The sequence below is a fragment of the Cololabis saira genome, chromosome 13, assembly GCF_033807715.1.
Source record: "Cololabis saira isolate AMF1-May2022 chromosome 13, fColSai1.1, whole genome shotgun sequence".
Classification (NCBI taxonomy): Eukaryota; Metazoa; Chordata; class Actinopteri; order Beloniformes; family Belonidae; genus Cololabis; species Cololabis saira.
In genome coordinates this window covers 31,366,470-31,381,874 of record NC_084599.1, presented here as the reverse complement: position 1 = coordinate 31,381,874, position 15,405 = coordinate 31,366,470, and the positions used below count along the sequence as shown (strand labels likewise).

Sequence of the window (15,405 nt, the reverse complement as noted above, 5' to 3'; positions counted from 1 at the left end):
GAAAATATATTGCCCTCTCTGCATTTTATTAATATTTGATATTTCTCATCCAATTAGTTCTATCATTGAGTCCAAAAGCACAGAGATGTAGTAATTCAGTCTAGCGATGTATTGGTGATGGTTTAATGAAATGAGATGTCATAGTTTGTAGAAAACATTCACTTTCCTTCATGTAGCATAACTTTCATACGTTCCTGCCCTTCTCTATTCCTCTTCATCTTCTCTCCACAGATGTGCAGTTTAGCTGGATGAACTCATCTAAAAGCCCCTTTTTTTGTCTTTACCCCTTCTCTCTCTACAGCATGACTGTGTAGCTCCTCCTCCTCTCTCTCTTTCCCCCAACAGTGATGTGTTTCTGAGATAATGATGGCACTGACCCTCCCTCCCTTCACAAGCACTCACACGTACACATGTGTATGGAGAAACTGCAGCACACTCATACAAGCACACTCGCACACATGCTGTTGATTGTGCTGCGTGTTTGCCTTGCAGGCTAATGGACATAATTTTTTACACATGGAGCACGAGACAGCCGTCTCTCTGCTGAAGAGTTTCCGGCGGACGGTCGACATGGTGGTTCTGAGAGACAGCAGCACGCGCCAGAAATAGTTTTCTAGCAAAACATTCAAATACAGCAAAGCTTCTCTTCTCTACTCATCGCCATCCAAAACCGCCCCACCTGCCCTCTGCTGGAGGCTTGTGGAACTGTATATGAGCCGCCTTCCGCCCCCCCCACCTTCTTTTTTACCTATTTTGAAAATCATACAGACATTTATTTGCCTATTGCTGGACCAAAGGCAAATACCAGTGCCAAATGTACCATAGAAACAGATCGGCTCTTTTGTCTACCGGAATATCAGGATATCAGGAACCTGATGGACGGCTGGACGAACCACAAGAGGACTCTACGCTATTGAGTCCCACTACAGGGCTGCTGCAGTTTGGATTTTGGGGTTGGTTTGTTAATTAGGCAGTCATCTGATTGGCCACTCTAATTAGTTGTTGTTGTTCAGTTAATTTTAGAGTATTTTGGTGTTCCTTTACTGCCCTTTTTTTGCTTTTCATCATGGATTTTAAATGATTTATTCATGTAGCATCTTGCTCCTTTCCCTTTTTCTTCACTGTTTGTTTTCTTCTCTCTTATCTTCTATTTTTTCCACATCATTCTTTGATTTTTTATCTTTTTTTTTACTGGTTTTTGTTATAGTCTTCCTGCTGCCCTTTGTTCTGTTTGCAGTTTTGTTTTTATTTAGTTTTACCTAGTGTACCTAGTGTACAGAAATTGAAAACTTAAGACTCTCTGCCTTGTATACTTGTACAAAGATTCGGCTTTCTAAAGCTACACTCTCAATGGGGCCTAAACGGGCCCTAAAAGTTTATGATTAATATAATTCTTGTTGATAAACTATATTCTGAATTCTCACCTGTGTTCCTACAGGGATTGTTTCTCCATATGGATGATTTTCTAAAGTATATCACTATTTTATCTGTATAGAAAAACACTTTTCATAGTTCATTATTGCGACTCGCGTTACGTTTGAAAAAGCTGTTGCTTGCACAGCTGCATTGAAAAGAGCTAAAGCAATATTTCTGAGGCCCCGCCTATTGAGCTTTTCAGCAGAGCCGAACTTGTCCTGCAGTGCCATCTATTGAGCAAGTCATGTTAATGTTTACACACACACTGCCATGCACATGAACCAACACACTTGAAGACCTCCATGGCCCAATGTACAACACATATGCACTGATGCATAACGACTCCCAGTCTAATACTCAGACTGATTGTGGAAAAGTTCTATTAATATAAAACCTGTCACACTTTTAAACATCTATTATAATATCTGTGCCATCTTTATAAGCCCTTTCTTCTGCTATTCTCACAGAAGTGTCACTATACTTTTCTAGGTGTTTGAGTTATACAACAAAGTCACCGCTTGCTTTTGTAAAACTGATCACTGACACCCAGCCTTTCTTCTATTAGTCTCCGGACATCTAAGTGTCCAGTCTGGTTGCTCATGCTTTGTGCCATGTAGACCCTCTACCACTTCTTGATTTTGTTTACACAGGTTCAAAACATCAGCGTTTTTACCTTTTTTGTGGCTCAGATCTGATCTGCACGCAGTGTATCAGGAAACTGGTTTTTAAATGCTCACACAGCCTAAAAAAAAAAGAACAACAACATTTTTTTTTAGCCGCGTATGCTATCTTGAAGTTTCCTGTCGCTGTCCTGACCTCTGGTCTTTTCTGGGGGAAGATTCCACTCAAGAATCAGTCAGGTATGACATCCAGTTTTAGTGTCTTGATAGTTAAATCTGCACTGATTTTATGTCCACCTCTTCAGGGAATGATCTGATCTGTGTCACAACAGTTTTTAGTTGCACTTGAATTTTCAAAATAACATGTAACCTGAGAATATGTTTATTGCCACTGGGTGTGCACAGAAGTTGAGATTTGCATACGTAAAAAGGAAATATTGAGCGTTATAGTGAGGAAAAATGGGGCTGTATTTGAGGTTGGCTCTGCCTCAGATGTGAACGGTACGGGATGTCTCTGGCCAAAGATTGACGGTCAAATTAGAGATGCTATCTATTCTATCCATAGAAGTAAAAAAACTAACATTGAAGAGGTTCATTTTCTGCCTTTGTGTGAATGCAACACTTGTCCTGAAGACATTTCCGAGCAGTGGGGCTTTTTTTTCTGTTCTGTATAAGACCTAATGTTTTAGCCAGAGCGACACACCACTCACTCAACGTCTTTTGAATTTACTTGACATCCTGTGTCCACTTTGTGTCAGCCCCTCGTTAAAGTAGTAACATATTAGACTTCCATTAATTCAGCATTAACGACACAAAATGGCACAGTTTAATTAGGTGGTTGAAGGACTGAACTACAGGCATCCACCCGACCCTATTTAGAGTTTGAAATGTGAAAGATATTATAATGATAACAGAGAAAAAAGTTTGATAATATAATTATTTTTTACTACATATTTCAGGTAATTCTTTATAAATATATTGATATACCTTAGCTTTGCTCCAAAATTGTGATATTTTATAAAGACACTTGTAACAAAGTTATGGATGGATGTACGCACAGTATGACTCGGAGATCTACACATGTACTATCCAAAACTGTATAAAATGTATTTCTACTGTAATTGTGAATTTGTGTTATACAAATATATATTATATATATGTATATGAATATACAAACTGTCATTTTATATGTGTTTAAACAACATAAGAGCCGAACACATGAGGGTGGTGTCGATGTACATAAGCTGTGAATGAAATCGGATTTAAAAAGACTCATATTGATTGTGAATGTACCCCATGCTTTCTGCAGTACCTACACCTACCCAACTTGAATGCTGCTTCTTCTGTTGTGTGACAAAAAGTACTTTGACCTCTGAAGAAAGAAATACTGTCAAGTTTAAGTTGGTTAGTTAAAAAGAACTATTTATTTCTTTATTTATTTGCACATGCAAGCTGAAATCCTTCCAGTTTTAAGTTTGAGTATTGATGCGGGGAAATGTAATTGCTAAAGTATATATAATATATATCATGTGTTTAGAATGCATTTTGCAGATGCTATCTGTACATATTATTTAAGATACACTTTTTACAAAAAACAAAAAAACAAATATATGTATAAAATTGAAAAAACGCTGTGCAGCGATTACACCGGAGCCATTTTGGGCTTTGGGACGTACCATTTTTCAGTATATAAGAAGTGTTTTGAATAATGTACTAAAGTCTCTATTGTACAAATAATAAAAATGTCACTATTGGTAATGTTTTCTTCTTATGGTCCATTGCGCGGCTCTCTGTTTGCTCTTATGTCTGCATGTTTATTGAGACAAAGAATCAAGGAGGGGAAGGAAAATAAGAGGGGATTAAGAAAGAATTAAGAGACTTCAATACAAACCTGATGCAAATGAAAAGAAAACAGGGAAGTTCAGAAAAAGGAAGGACAAAAAGGGGTGAAAGGGAAAAGAAAAAAGGCAGAGCAGAAAAGAGGCAGATGGAGGTGACGGGGATGGAAGAGAAGAAAATAGGAATTCATGAGAATAAATGAAAAGGGAAATAAGAAACAGATGGTGGGTGATAAAGAATATAGATATGAAGCAAGTGAGTGAGTCAATAGAAAAACACAGGATTAAAAGAGTGATAAAGATCATGTGAGTGGTTTTAACTCAGCAGAGCATGTCCTCTTCGCTGCAGATGCTCCTTTGTCTCCCTGTCCATTAGTTTAACAGCCTGGATCCTTCTTCATCCCTCTTCATCCGCCCATCTCATCTTTTCTCGACACTTATCTGCCACGTGGCTGTAGATCACACAGGAACAATTTATCTCGCTGCCTCACACAACAGCTTCCAAAGGTATGAACGCACATCAGTGGGAAAGGTTTTTACTATAATTAGCTACAAGCACAGCACATAAGCGCTTTGTTTCTTGATGAATGGTAAGTAAAGTAAGTTAGAAATTAAAATGGAGCTTCATCTCACACGAACACAAAAAGCTTTGCTTTCAGGTCTTAGAGAGATGTTTAAACTTGCATTGTTGTACTTGATTTTTATTATTCTCAGCACATTGTAACCCGTTAATAGCCTTTAATGCCAAAGAAATGAAACAATCAATCCATTGTCAGGCCAGATAAAATCCACCCCCCTTCATTATTCAGTATAGTGCAGGGGAATACATTTGTTTTTTAATTTGAAAATCATAAATAGTTGAATGTTTTTCATTTTTCTTGTGAAGATTTTTTTTTTTTTTACATTTGTTCATTTTTGTCTAAAATCCATCACTGGGAAGATGTAACAAATACTAATGTCAGATATATATACCCCGTCAAATGTTTATTAGAATGTTTCTGACACATTAATGCACTAGTAATTACATTCAAATGATGAATATCTAATACTGTGAGCAATCTTTCAGAGTCCTCAATTTTAAATAAAATACCGTGATGCCACCACACTTCTCGATGTTTTGCTGCACAGCTGTTCTGTAACTTTTGATAGTCGCTTCCTCTGCCGATAAATAAACACATTGCTGCAATATACACACAGGAAGAGAGCGATATCACAAAATTTTCTTTTGTCCCCCATGTACCATTCCCCTCTGTTCTCCTGGCATCAGTACCGCCTGTAGAACATCTCTGCCGCAGGCCAACAATAAACAATAGAGCCTAACATCGCACTCGTGCGCACAAACACAATGACATCCCTTTGTTCCCTTTCCTATTTTACACACTGCTCTGAAGCAAAAAAACATACTTCTGTGTGCTGAGGGATCAACCCACTTCCACAATCATGCATGAATTTCTGCCCACATTGATTCCTACGTATACTGTGCTGGAATCTGTGTGCCCGTGTTTGTGAGTAAGAGATGCAGAATGAGTTTGTTTTTTTTCTGCACCCAACAAAATCAGTCAATAAGCTCTTGTGATCAGATCGATGACAATAGCACAGACTATGACCTGCATTCAGCTGCTGCCTGCATATGTGTGGTAAACCGATGAAGTGTTGCTACAACTGCTCTACTGTCTAGCCTTGAGGCACAGACACAGTCAACAGTATGCATCCAACATGCAGGAACTTTGCTTTTGTAATCTTACCTCCCTGTCATGTCTCTATTCTCCAATAACTGTCTTCACAAGGTATTTACTGCGTGGACCCTTTATCTGAATGTTTATATTGTCAGGAGAATTACATTATGATAATAATGATAACGATAATTCCAGTTGTACAATTATTGTCCATCCAAGTACAGTCCATCATTGGGGGAAATCCACTTGGTCGCCAGAGTTGGGTGGGAAAATCAATGTCACTTTCCTGTTATCAACAAGTATGTAAATAGGTCTGGGATGTATTTCACTTACAGTGAGAGCTGAATTGACGGAGCTCAAATGAGTCCCAATTGTTGAAATGAATCATCATTCTTAAAATCAGAAACACTTTTTTTTCTGATTCTCAGCTCTTCAGTGTGCAAATAAAAAAAATGTGGATGCAAACACTGGCAGCTCAAACTGGCAGAATGGTCCAGCAGGCTAAGGAGTAAATCCTTGGAGGATCAGTGGGGTGGGGGACTCAGAAGCCATGTTTAAACCAAGCTTTCATCTCATGTAATAAACAAAAAGCTTAAAACATCAGAATACTACATAGAATGTTAAAGCAAGAATGCTTCCAGATCTGGAAGCGTTCCACTTTCTTATGTACACCTGGTCTACCTGATATTGTGATGAGTGTACAAATATTGTGTGGTGTTTAGTGGCTTTACACTGTACGAGCAGTCTTCAACAATATGTCAGGAATCGTAAGGAACAATGATAAAAACTCATTGTGTACGTATTCATAATTCAGAAAGTGCTGAACATTTTAAGGTGCAATTTCCTGGAAAACATGTAAAAATGTTAGTCAATCATTCTGCACTTATTTTCACACATCCAGTGAAATACTTTCCTTATTATCGTATTACCCTGAGCTGACATGGAATGGTGTAAAATGCTTAATCAGAACAGTTTTTTTTTTTTATTTCATTCCACTTTTTCTCTTTGTTTTGGAGGGGACAGCAGTGGCTCATCACGTTCTGCATACTGATTTAGCGTAGTTACAGGTTTTACACTGGATGCCTTTCCTGACAGAACCCTCCCCAGTTATCTGGCTGTGAAGCCGGCTCTCTTGGTGGGTGGGGCAGTGGGGGAAATGTGGCTTTATTTGGTGTCTTTCAGGAACATTTCTGGTACTTGTGGCTGGGGATCCATCCAGAAACTTTCCAGTTGGAAGGCAACCAGCTCAACCCACTATGCCATGGCCACCTGCTAAACCAGAACCGATCATTTGAAATACAAGCAATCAGGATATTATATTAAAAAGTCATGGGAATTAAGTTCCTGAGAGGCTTTAGCTCGTACTTGCTGTATAGGAACAAAACTTAAAGATCCTGGATCCTGTCAGACTGGGATCCAGGTTTAAATATGCAGGACAACAATTTAGATATACGCAAAACAGAACCGGGAACATACTGTGTATATCAATCAACTCTAAGCATTATTTTGGGTGCAGCTTTGCCCTCAACTTGAATTGGCACCATGCTGCTGATAAATGTGTGAAATGTCACACAAGAAGGTGTAAAAACCCTGACAGATCCAAGCCAATCAGTATGAGCTAACCATGACTACGGAGTAGTTTTCACCCAAACATGACACCTTGTTTACCATGATAACACCACCAGACCCACACAAGGGTGTATCTGTCCAGAAAGCAAGTCACACCTGTGACATTTCAGTGGATGCCTTCATCTTAAATACTTGGTGTGTGTGTGTGTGTGTGTGTGTGTGTGTGTGTGTGTGTGTGTGTGTGTGTGTGTGTGTGTGTGTGTGTGTGTGTGTGTGTGTGTGTGTGCGCTTGCATGAATAACATGAATAACCCTCAGGGGAACAGCAATGTTTGACAACAGCAGTAAGAACAAATACAAAGGGCTTAATACAAAAAGAGTAAAACTGTGGAACTCATTAGACAACGACCTTAAATTAGCAAACTCAATAAAAGCATACAAGATATTATTCAAAGCAAAGGTAATGGACACATATATAGAAGCACAATAAGCAAAAAAAGAAGAATGTACAAGAATGTGCATGACATGAAATGACAACCTAAATTGGTTTTGTCAGTTTCTTTAGCATCTTTTCACTTTCTGTTTTCAGAGCTATCATTATTATTATCATTATTATTAATATTACTATTATTACAGTTTTTACAGCTATTATCATTATTATTATTGTTACTATTATTATTATTATTATTATTATTATTATTACTATTATTATTATTTTGTGTAAACTCATGATACTTAATTTGTTCTTTTTGTATATTCTATTATGTTAAAAGGTGGACAAGATAAGCTTTATGCTTCAAGCCCAGACCTTTCGGTCAAAATAATCACAATGTTGACCAGGGAAAAACCTGTGGATGGATTTTTATGTTTGTGATTTACCGAAATAAATATTAACTAACTAACTAACTAATTAACCCCATAAATAAACCTGATCTAAAAGCACGGAAAGGAGCTTATGTGTATTTACTGCAAGAGTTAGATGACTATCTGTAAACCTAAATCTTACCTCAGCTCTGACTGGATTAGGCTTGGATTCAAAGCACACCCTAGAATAGAGGGGGCTTTTATCCGCAGCGCACAATACAGCTGTTTAACATGACAATGCCTGCAGGACACGGGCTTCCTCTGAAGCCTCTACCTGCGTTCATGGCATTCGGAGGGAGCGCGGATGTGCGCTCAACCCACGGGGACCGTCCGACCGGTCGGACAACGTTGACACAACTGAAAGAAGAAATTGAGAACTAGTTTGGCCAAAAAAAAGACAGAGGCAGGAGAGAGTCAGTGACTAAAAAAATAAAAAGTCAGTCCAAATCAGGCCATACCAGTTCTGCTGCGGGTACTAAAGTCCACGCAGCGCGTCTCACCGCTCCGCAGCTCCCGGCTCTGGGTTTTTTTTTTTTTTCCTGCTTTGAACACTTGGTGAAGTTGTTTCTTTCGTGCACAAGGGCGGGTTGTAGTCGGTGCTGCGGGGGCAGGTTGGTTTGGTGCCTGAGTTCGAAGGGACGGACGCGCACATCTGTAACAGCGACCATGCCGGTGCGACAGAAAGGTAACTAAAGCCTAAATTATGGGTTCGCGTTAAATCGACGCAGTGCTTACGCCGTAGGGCACGGCGTAGGGTACGCAGCTCGTCACGTACCCTACGGCGTACGCTCTGCGTTGGTGTAACGCGGAACCATAAATCAGCCTTAAAACGCGGTTTGCACTAGTCGTAGTGTTTATCTTCTCGTGTTTTTGTCGTAGTTTGACCACAAATATTCCCTTTCGTTCCTGAAATGAAGCTCGCCTTGCTCGAAAAGCTCGTTACAACACGAAGTTTGTTTAAAAGACCCGAAATGTAAGTTCTAATTGCACGTATGCCGCGTTCCATTTGTCCTCGGAAGTGGGGATTTCCCAGTTACCAGTTGGTTTTTTCAACTGGAACGTCCCTCGAAGTGGCATTTCCCACTGGGAAAGTGGGAGAGTCTTCACCAGCCCCGAGTTAACATTTCGAGATGGCTGCCCCGGTTGTAAACAGTAGAAGAGAGCCTCGTAGCACTTCATTCTAGTTTTGGTCACACTAAATCAGTCGTATACAAGTATTGTTCGGCATATATATGCTGCTATAGTGTAATTTACATTTTTCATGTGGTATATGCGAACTACAAACTTGTTTACCTACTTTGTAACTGGAACGCTGATAACTCGGCTGTGACGTCATTCCCAGTTCCCAGTTCCGACTTCCGAGGTAAATGGAACGCAGCATAAGCAAACGATGTTAGGTTGGTAATTCATAAAAAATGAATTAATTTGCTTTGAAAGTTGTAAAGGTATGAAGCAAATGGTGTGCGGACTATGTCGACATGTTGTACGTTATATCATGTCTTAATACATGTGTTAACAACACATTTATGAGTGAAGGAGAATTAATGTTAATTAAGGGGGAAAAGCACGTGTAAAGTTGAACGCTGACACGTAAAGCTTGATGGGAATTTAAAGTGCTTCCGGTTTGATCAGCTGTCCACAGAGGCTGTTGCTCTTTCAGCATAAATAGTCATCTTTAGGTGTATAAATCAACTTGTAGCCTATTCAAACAAATCATATTGGGAGAGACAATAAAAAAAGACAACGTTCTCTCTCGGTAAAGAGATGAGATATAGCTTTACTGACAAGTTAATTGTTCCAGGTTCCCAAGTAGTAAAAATAACCATTTTGAAATCATTCCTTGTGGGACTTTTTTTTTTCTTTCTTCAAATTGGAAGCAAGTGTTGAAATAAGAGCAAATCAAGCTTAAGAAAAATAAAAGCAAAAAAGGGCACCTTTATTGTTTAAACTTAGCATTTGATGCTGATATCCTGTTTGCAGCAGATGAGTTACTTTCAGGTGATTTTCTTGAGTTTTTGTAACTTTGAGGAAGACTCATACAAGACCCAGGAGAGCCCAGAATGAGCGGAAGTCATGCAACTACACACTAAAAAATCCTAGGTTAAAAACAACGCCATGTTGGCATTTTTAACTTTTTCTAAGCCATGATTTAATAAAGGCTTTTTATATTTTTCTAACTTCTTGAGTGCCTCGGTTTTTCTAAATTGTTTTTCAACAGTAGTTCATTTCACCCAACTACATGGGTTGTGTATTTTAACCCAACTACATGGGTTGACAAAAATAACCCAAATAATAACCCATAACCTATAATGACCCAAAAGCGATCACACCTTTCATAACCCAGCAGTTGGATTGAGGAAATAACCCAAAATCTTTTAGTGTGTAATGCAGAGATGCCACAAGAGGAAGATGTCTCCTGCAGTTTCAATAGACATTGATTGTTAAAGAGAAATGTGTTGGGTTTTTTTTTGACTACTTATGGCGTTTTACTGCAAAACAGATATTTTCAATTCAGTAATAGATATCTGAGACTGAATTGCACTCCACTCATTTCAGTTAGAATAGAATACTTTATTGTCAGTGTACCTGGGTACAGTGAGATTTAAAGCAGCATCACCTCTCCAGTGCAAGACAAATAAGAAACAATAGTGCAAACAATAAGAAATATAACAATATAAGAAATATAAATAATATAAAAAATATAAAAAAGGTTAAGGTGCATTTGAATAATGAAGACCTGAGATTCCATTTACAGATGAACGTATATACACATGTAGTGGAATATTGCACAGAGTCCGGGAGAAGTATTGCACGGTAAACACAGTAACGAACACAATTCACATGCTGTTCAGGGTGATTATGGCTTTGGGGAAAAAGCTGTTTTTAAGTCTGTTTGTTTTTGACCTGATGACTCTGTAGCGTCTTCCTGAAGGCAGCAGGTCAAACAGGTCAGAGCCGGGGTGGGAGCTGTCTTTAATGATTTTTTTAGCAGCACACTACTTCACCTCCATACTACAGGGTGCTTGGGGAATGATGTTTTTCATGATGTTAAAGTTGTGTGTTATTTCTTCATACGTTGCGATAAGATGCTCAGCGAGCCCTGGAGCTGCTCCAGGAGTATCGGCTCAAGCTGGACCAGAGACAGCAGAGCCAAAGCCTGAGCAAGAAGGGCCCCGTGGAGGAGGACCGGCAGCTGCAGCAGTCCCTCGACAGAGTCATCAATGTATTCCAGAGCCAGCTCTTCAGCGCTCTTCTGGGTAAGAACAGCTGCTGTGGGCTGCTTTTTTCAGCTTTTTAAACTGTTGTCTTCATTATTTTGCCCGAGAAAAGAATCTGCATGTATAAATGCCACATACACGTGTAGTATTTCAAAGTTCAGCTTTGCAGTTAGGCTGCTGTGAGATTAGGTTGGGCCTCGATTGGGACATTTGGAAGTGAAAATCTGTCTTCTTGAATGTCCTCTGCAGACAGGGGTTCAACTGCTTTAAAGGGAAAACAAGTAGCATAGGTTTCTTTCTTCAGAGTCTCTCTCATGTTTACAATATTGTCAAACTGATTCATCACAGGATTACTAACCAGATATGTGCTATCAGAGCACACGGATATAGGTGTGTCACGAGCTGCTCGTAAAAATGGCACACATTTGGTGATTGTGTAAGCATGTACACTCCTCACATGAGTTAATAGTCAAAACAGGGAGGCTTCCTTATTATTTTAAGCTTCTTATTAACAGGAAATTGTAAGGCAAACATGTGCATGAATGAGCAAGAAGACAAAGGGGTTAAGTCCATGCCCCAACTGCTTCAACTTACCTTTTTTACAGAAATGCTTCTCTCTCTGTTTACCTCACGCAATGTTAATGCTGTAACATGAACACTTCTTGCTGACTTTGACCTTTGACTGTGTTCTCTCCTGGGTTGTTAAAGTTGTATACTGAAACATATAATTAAATATCTCCCATTATCTGTAATGGATTATGTTTGACCTTGTTCATAAATGTGTTTCTCTGCACCATCTCTGATGGTGTCATACATTTTCTCGATAGTCTTTACTCTTTTTCTTTAATTTTACAAGTACCCATTAAAATTAATCATATCTACACCCCATTATCTCACCCACTGTATCTGAGTTCGAAGCCTGAATTGGGCATCTTCATAAATGTGGGATGATGTAGAATTTTTCGCAGAAGTGACACACAGTTCCTTCTTTGTAAAGAGGGAGAAATAACCTTCTGACCCTAAAGGTTATCCTGATATAGTCTGTTTGGTTTGTGTTGTTTCTTTAAAATAAGAGAAACGACTGAATGAACTGATCTTATTTGAAGGGGAGATCCCTGGATATACCAGGAGCTCCTGTTCTGAGAAAGAACAGTATTCTCATGTCGACACTAGAGGGCGACATTGCCATGTTTTATTTAACATATTTTACAGCACTGTGAACAAGTGAGACTTTGGGGGGGGCACAAAGTTTACTTGTATATACACACACAAACTATATATATATTAGGGCTGGGCGATATGGACCAAAAGTCATATCTCGATATTTTCTAGCTGAATGGCGATACTCGATATATATCTCGATATTTTTTCTGTGCCTTAATTGGGGTTTCCCCCATAGCATTATAGCATAGCATCTCTGTTAGCTTCATTTTTTTCTGAGGCAAACCCTTAAAAAAACAGTCAGTTTTAATACAATGCCTCGTGCCAAATGTCACACAGGTTCCTTTATTAACAGAGGTCTGCACAATATCAAAATGTATAAAACAAATGAAATAAAAATAAACTGCCTGCATATATAGAATAAAAATGCTTCTTGAATAAAATAAAACAAATATCCCTTTCCTGCATAACAATTAAATTAAAATAAACTGTGCAATTAATACCATGTAGACAGTAACAGGCAGACTTTTCCACTGAGGTTGACAGTTGTGCAAATAACAAAACATTTGTGCAAATCTCAAATAAAACATTCAAGTCAATTTGTCACAAAATAAGCTATATCAAAATCATTAAAAAAAAAATATATACATTTTTTTTTTTTTTTAATCAATATAAACGATATTGTCTCGTACCATATCGTGTTTGAAAATATATCGATATATATTAAAATCTCGATATATCGCCCAGCCCTAATATATATATATATATATATATATATACAAAATCAAAATACAATCGTATCTTCAATTATAATTATGTTGTTTAACTTTATTCATAAAATGCACTCATTGTACACTTTTTTATGCAGTTAACTTTCATTCACCGTTCCCATATTTTATCATATCTCCTTTACAAAGATGTAATCTCTGCATTCATTAATCGTGGCTCTGATTTCTCCAGATATCCAGGAGTTCTATGAGTTCACCATACTGGGAGACACCAAGGGTTCTGTGGACCAGGTTGATAGTCCCGGGAAAGTCCCTGCTCCTTGCAACCTTTCAGCAGAATCTCCCGCCCAGCCACAGCCCACCTCCGTCCCTGTGAGCCCCCAGGCTCCTGGTGAACCATCCCAACCTAAGCCGATAACCCCCAAGCCAAGGTCAGTCAAGTCTCGCGCCCCCCCAGTCCCATGTGCAACACCTCCAACAAAACCATCTTCTCCTGAAACCCCGTCCAGTGCAACTCAGTCCCAGCCAGCCAAAGTCAAGTACCGTGCTCCTCCTCCACCGGGCCAACCTGGAGTCTCTGTGTCTCCAGAGGCACAGCCTTCTAAACCGTCCTCACCCTCAGTCGTAGCATCTCCCAGTATCACTGTGAACAATGTGGAAAGCCCTCCTGGTACCCCTAAAACCTGTCCCGGAGTGAGTGGAACGAAGCCCCATGTTACTGCCATCAACTCTGAGACTTCTTCAGAAACATCTGCAAATCCACTTCTCGAGTCTCCGGGCTGCAACATGGCGACCGTGTCTGCTCTCGTCTCCAGCACCATCCAAGGTCTTGTGACCCCAACCACTCCGGACAGACCTACTCCCACCAGCACGCCCAGCGGCAGCCCTGGTCTCGGTGCAGCCACGGCTGCTGTCTCTGCACCACATTCCACCAGCGAGGACCCAGGATCAGGCAAAGCCACTTCCAGTACGAGTCCAACAAGTCCCAACAATGGCACATTTACCTTTGGTGGTCAAAGCCCAGCAAGTCCTCCTCCAAAGCCAAACAGAGTAGGCAAACAGAGGTATGTGATTTTGTCTTTATTTCACATGAATAACAATAGGCATCAGAAGACTTTTGGACTGTGGACGTAACTTGAAGTGATCAGAAGAAGCATAAGTGCTGTAGACCTATGCACATGGATTACTGAGTGAGAAGATATGGTTAATAGGTTGCATGGTGGTTGTTTTTAAGTCATAATTTGCTCTTCCAATGTCTTTATTATAAGTATCTCATTTGTTAAAAACAGAAAAAAATGTAAATCAGTCATTTAAGGCTTAGAGTAATGAATAAATGTGTTTAATTTGTATTTTAAAAAGTCCTATCTTTTTGTTTCTGTATATGTGCAGACACAAAATAATATTATCTGTCAAGTGTTATGATTTACAAAATCAAAATAAGCAAATGCTGCAATGTTCAAGGGTACATACAGGACTGTCTCAGAAAATTAGAATATTGTGATAAAGTTCTTTATTTTCTGTAATGCAATTAAAAAAAACAAAAATGTCATACATTCTGAATTCATTACAAATCAACTGAAATATTGCAAGCCTTTTATTATTTTAATATTGCTGATTATGGCTTACAGTTTAAGATTAAGATTCCCAGAATATTCACATTTTTTGAGATAGGATATTTGAGTTTTCTTAAGCTGTAAGCCGTGATCAGCAATATTAAAATAATAAAAGGCTTGCAATATTTCAGTTGATTTGTAATGAATCCAGAATGTATGACATTTTTGTTTTTGTAATTGCATTACAGAAAATCACAATATTCTAATTTTCTGAGACAGTCCTGTATTTATGGAGATGGAACAGAATAATAACTGACAGTTTTCAGGGCTCACCTACAGACACCCTCTCTCTCTGATTTCTGTACCCAGTCCAACCAGCCCCGGGCCAGTAAAAGTCCCCTCCACGAGCCCCGGCTGTGGTCCAGCCCGCTCCGGGACACCTACAAGTCCACCGACCCCCAACAAGGTAAGACATCTCTCGTCTTTATGTGTTACTGCCTGAGGAAACCTGCAGGAACTATCTTTGTAGTTAATAGCAGAGTGATAGCGATTGTTTCCTCTCCAAAGCTACTTGATAGTAAGTGTCTAATTGTAAAAGTCTTGAGTACAAGATAACTGTTCTTTGCTGTTTCTGTGTTAAAAAAGTGTTGTGAAAACTATGTTGGTCAGTTTTAGCAAGCTTCATGATCTTAATAACCTAATGAAACTCTGACGTGGTTATAGATTAGGTGATGCTGTATAGGGATTTGTTTCTTTGTAGTGC

The 15,405-nt window shown here is 39.1% G+C and overlaps 2 protein-coding genes and 1 long non-coding RNA gene across 15 annotated transcripts in view; 2 read left to right on the top strand and 1 right to left on the bottom strand.

Annotated features, from left to right (window-relative positions):
• Positions 1-3,781, top strand: part of lrrc7 (leucine rich repeat containing 7) — a 117,684-nt gene extending 113,903 nt beyond the window's left edge. For 4 of the 11 annotated variants that reach the window (XM_061738645.1, XM_061738644.1, XM_061738647.1 and 1 more), the window contains one exon: positions 493-3,781. In XM_061738645.1, the coding sequence (XP_061594629.1) occupies positions 493-609 (117 nt within the window). In that variant the 3' untranslated portion in view covers positions 610-3,781. Of the gene's footprint in view, positions 1-231 lie in introns of all 11 variants that reach the window. The other 7 variants (XM_061738652.1, XM_061738651.1, XM_061738646.1 and 4 more) reach the window with 6 other exon arrangements.
• On the bottom strand, positions 2,090-8,334 carry LOC133458597 (uncharacterized). The gene is made up of 3 exons (XR_009783959.1): positions 8,125-8,334; positions 4,196-4,326; positions 2,090-2,158 (listed from the first exon to the last, which is right to left on the bottom strand). It is a non-coding gene; the product is annotated as an uncharacterized LOC133458597 (long non-coding RNA).
• A 121-nt stretch (positions 8,335-8,455) lies between these two features.
• Positions 8,456-15,405, top strand: part of LOC133458595 (disks large homolog 1-like) — a 141,427-nt gene continuing 134,477 nt past the window's right edge. For 2 of the 3 annotated variants that reach the window (XM_061738658.1, XM_061738656.1), the window contains exons 1-4: positions 8,456-8,667; positions 11,069-11,239; positions 13,322-14,153; positions 15,012-15,108. In XM_061738658.1, the coding sequence (XP_061594642.1) occupies positions 8,649-8,667; positions 11,069-11,239; positions 13,322-14,153; positions 15,012-15,108 (1,119 nt within the window). In that variant the 5' untranslated portion in view covers positions 8,456-8,648. The remainder of the gene's footprint in view (positions 8,668-11,068; positions 11,240-13,321; positions 14,154-15,011; positions 15,109-15,405) is intronic. The other variant, XM_061738657.1, reaches the window with a different exon arrangement.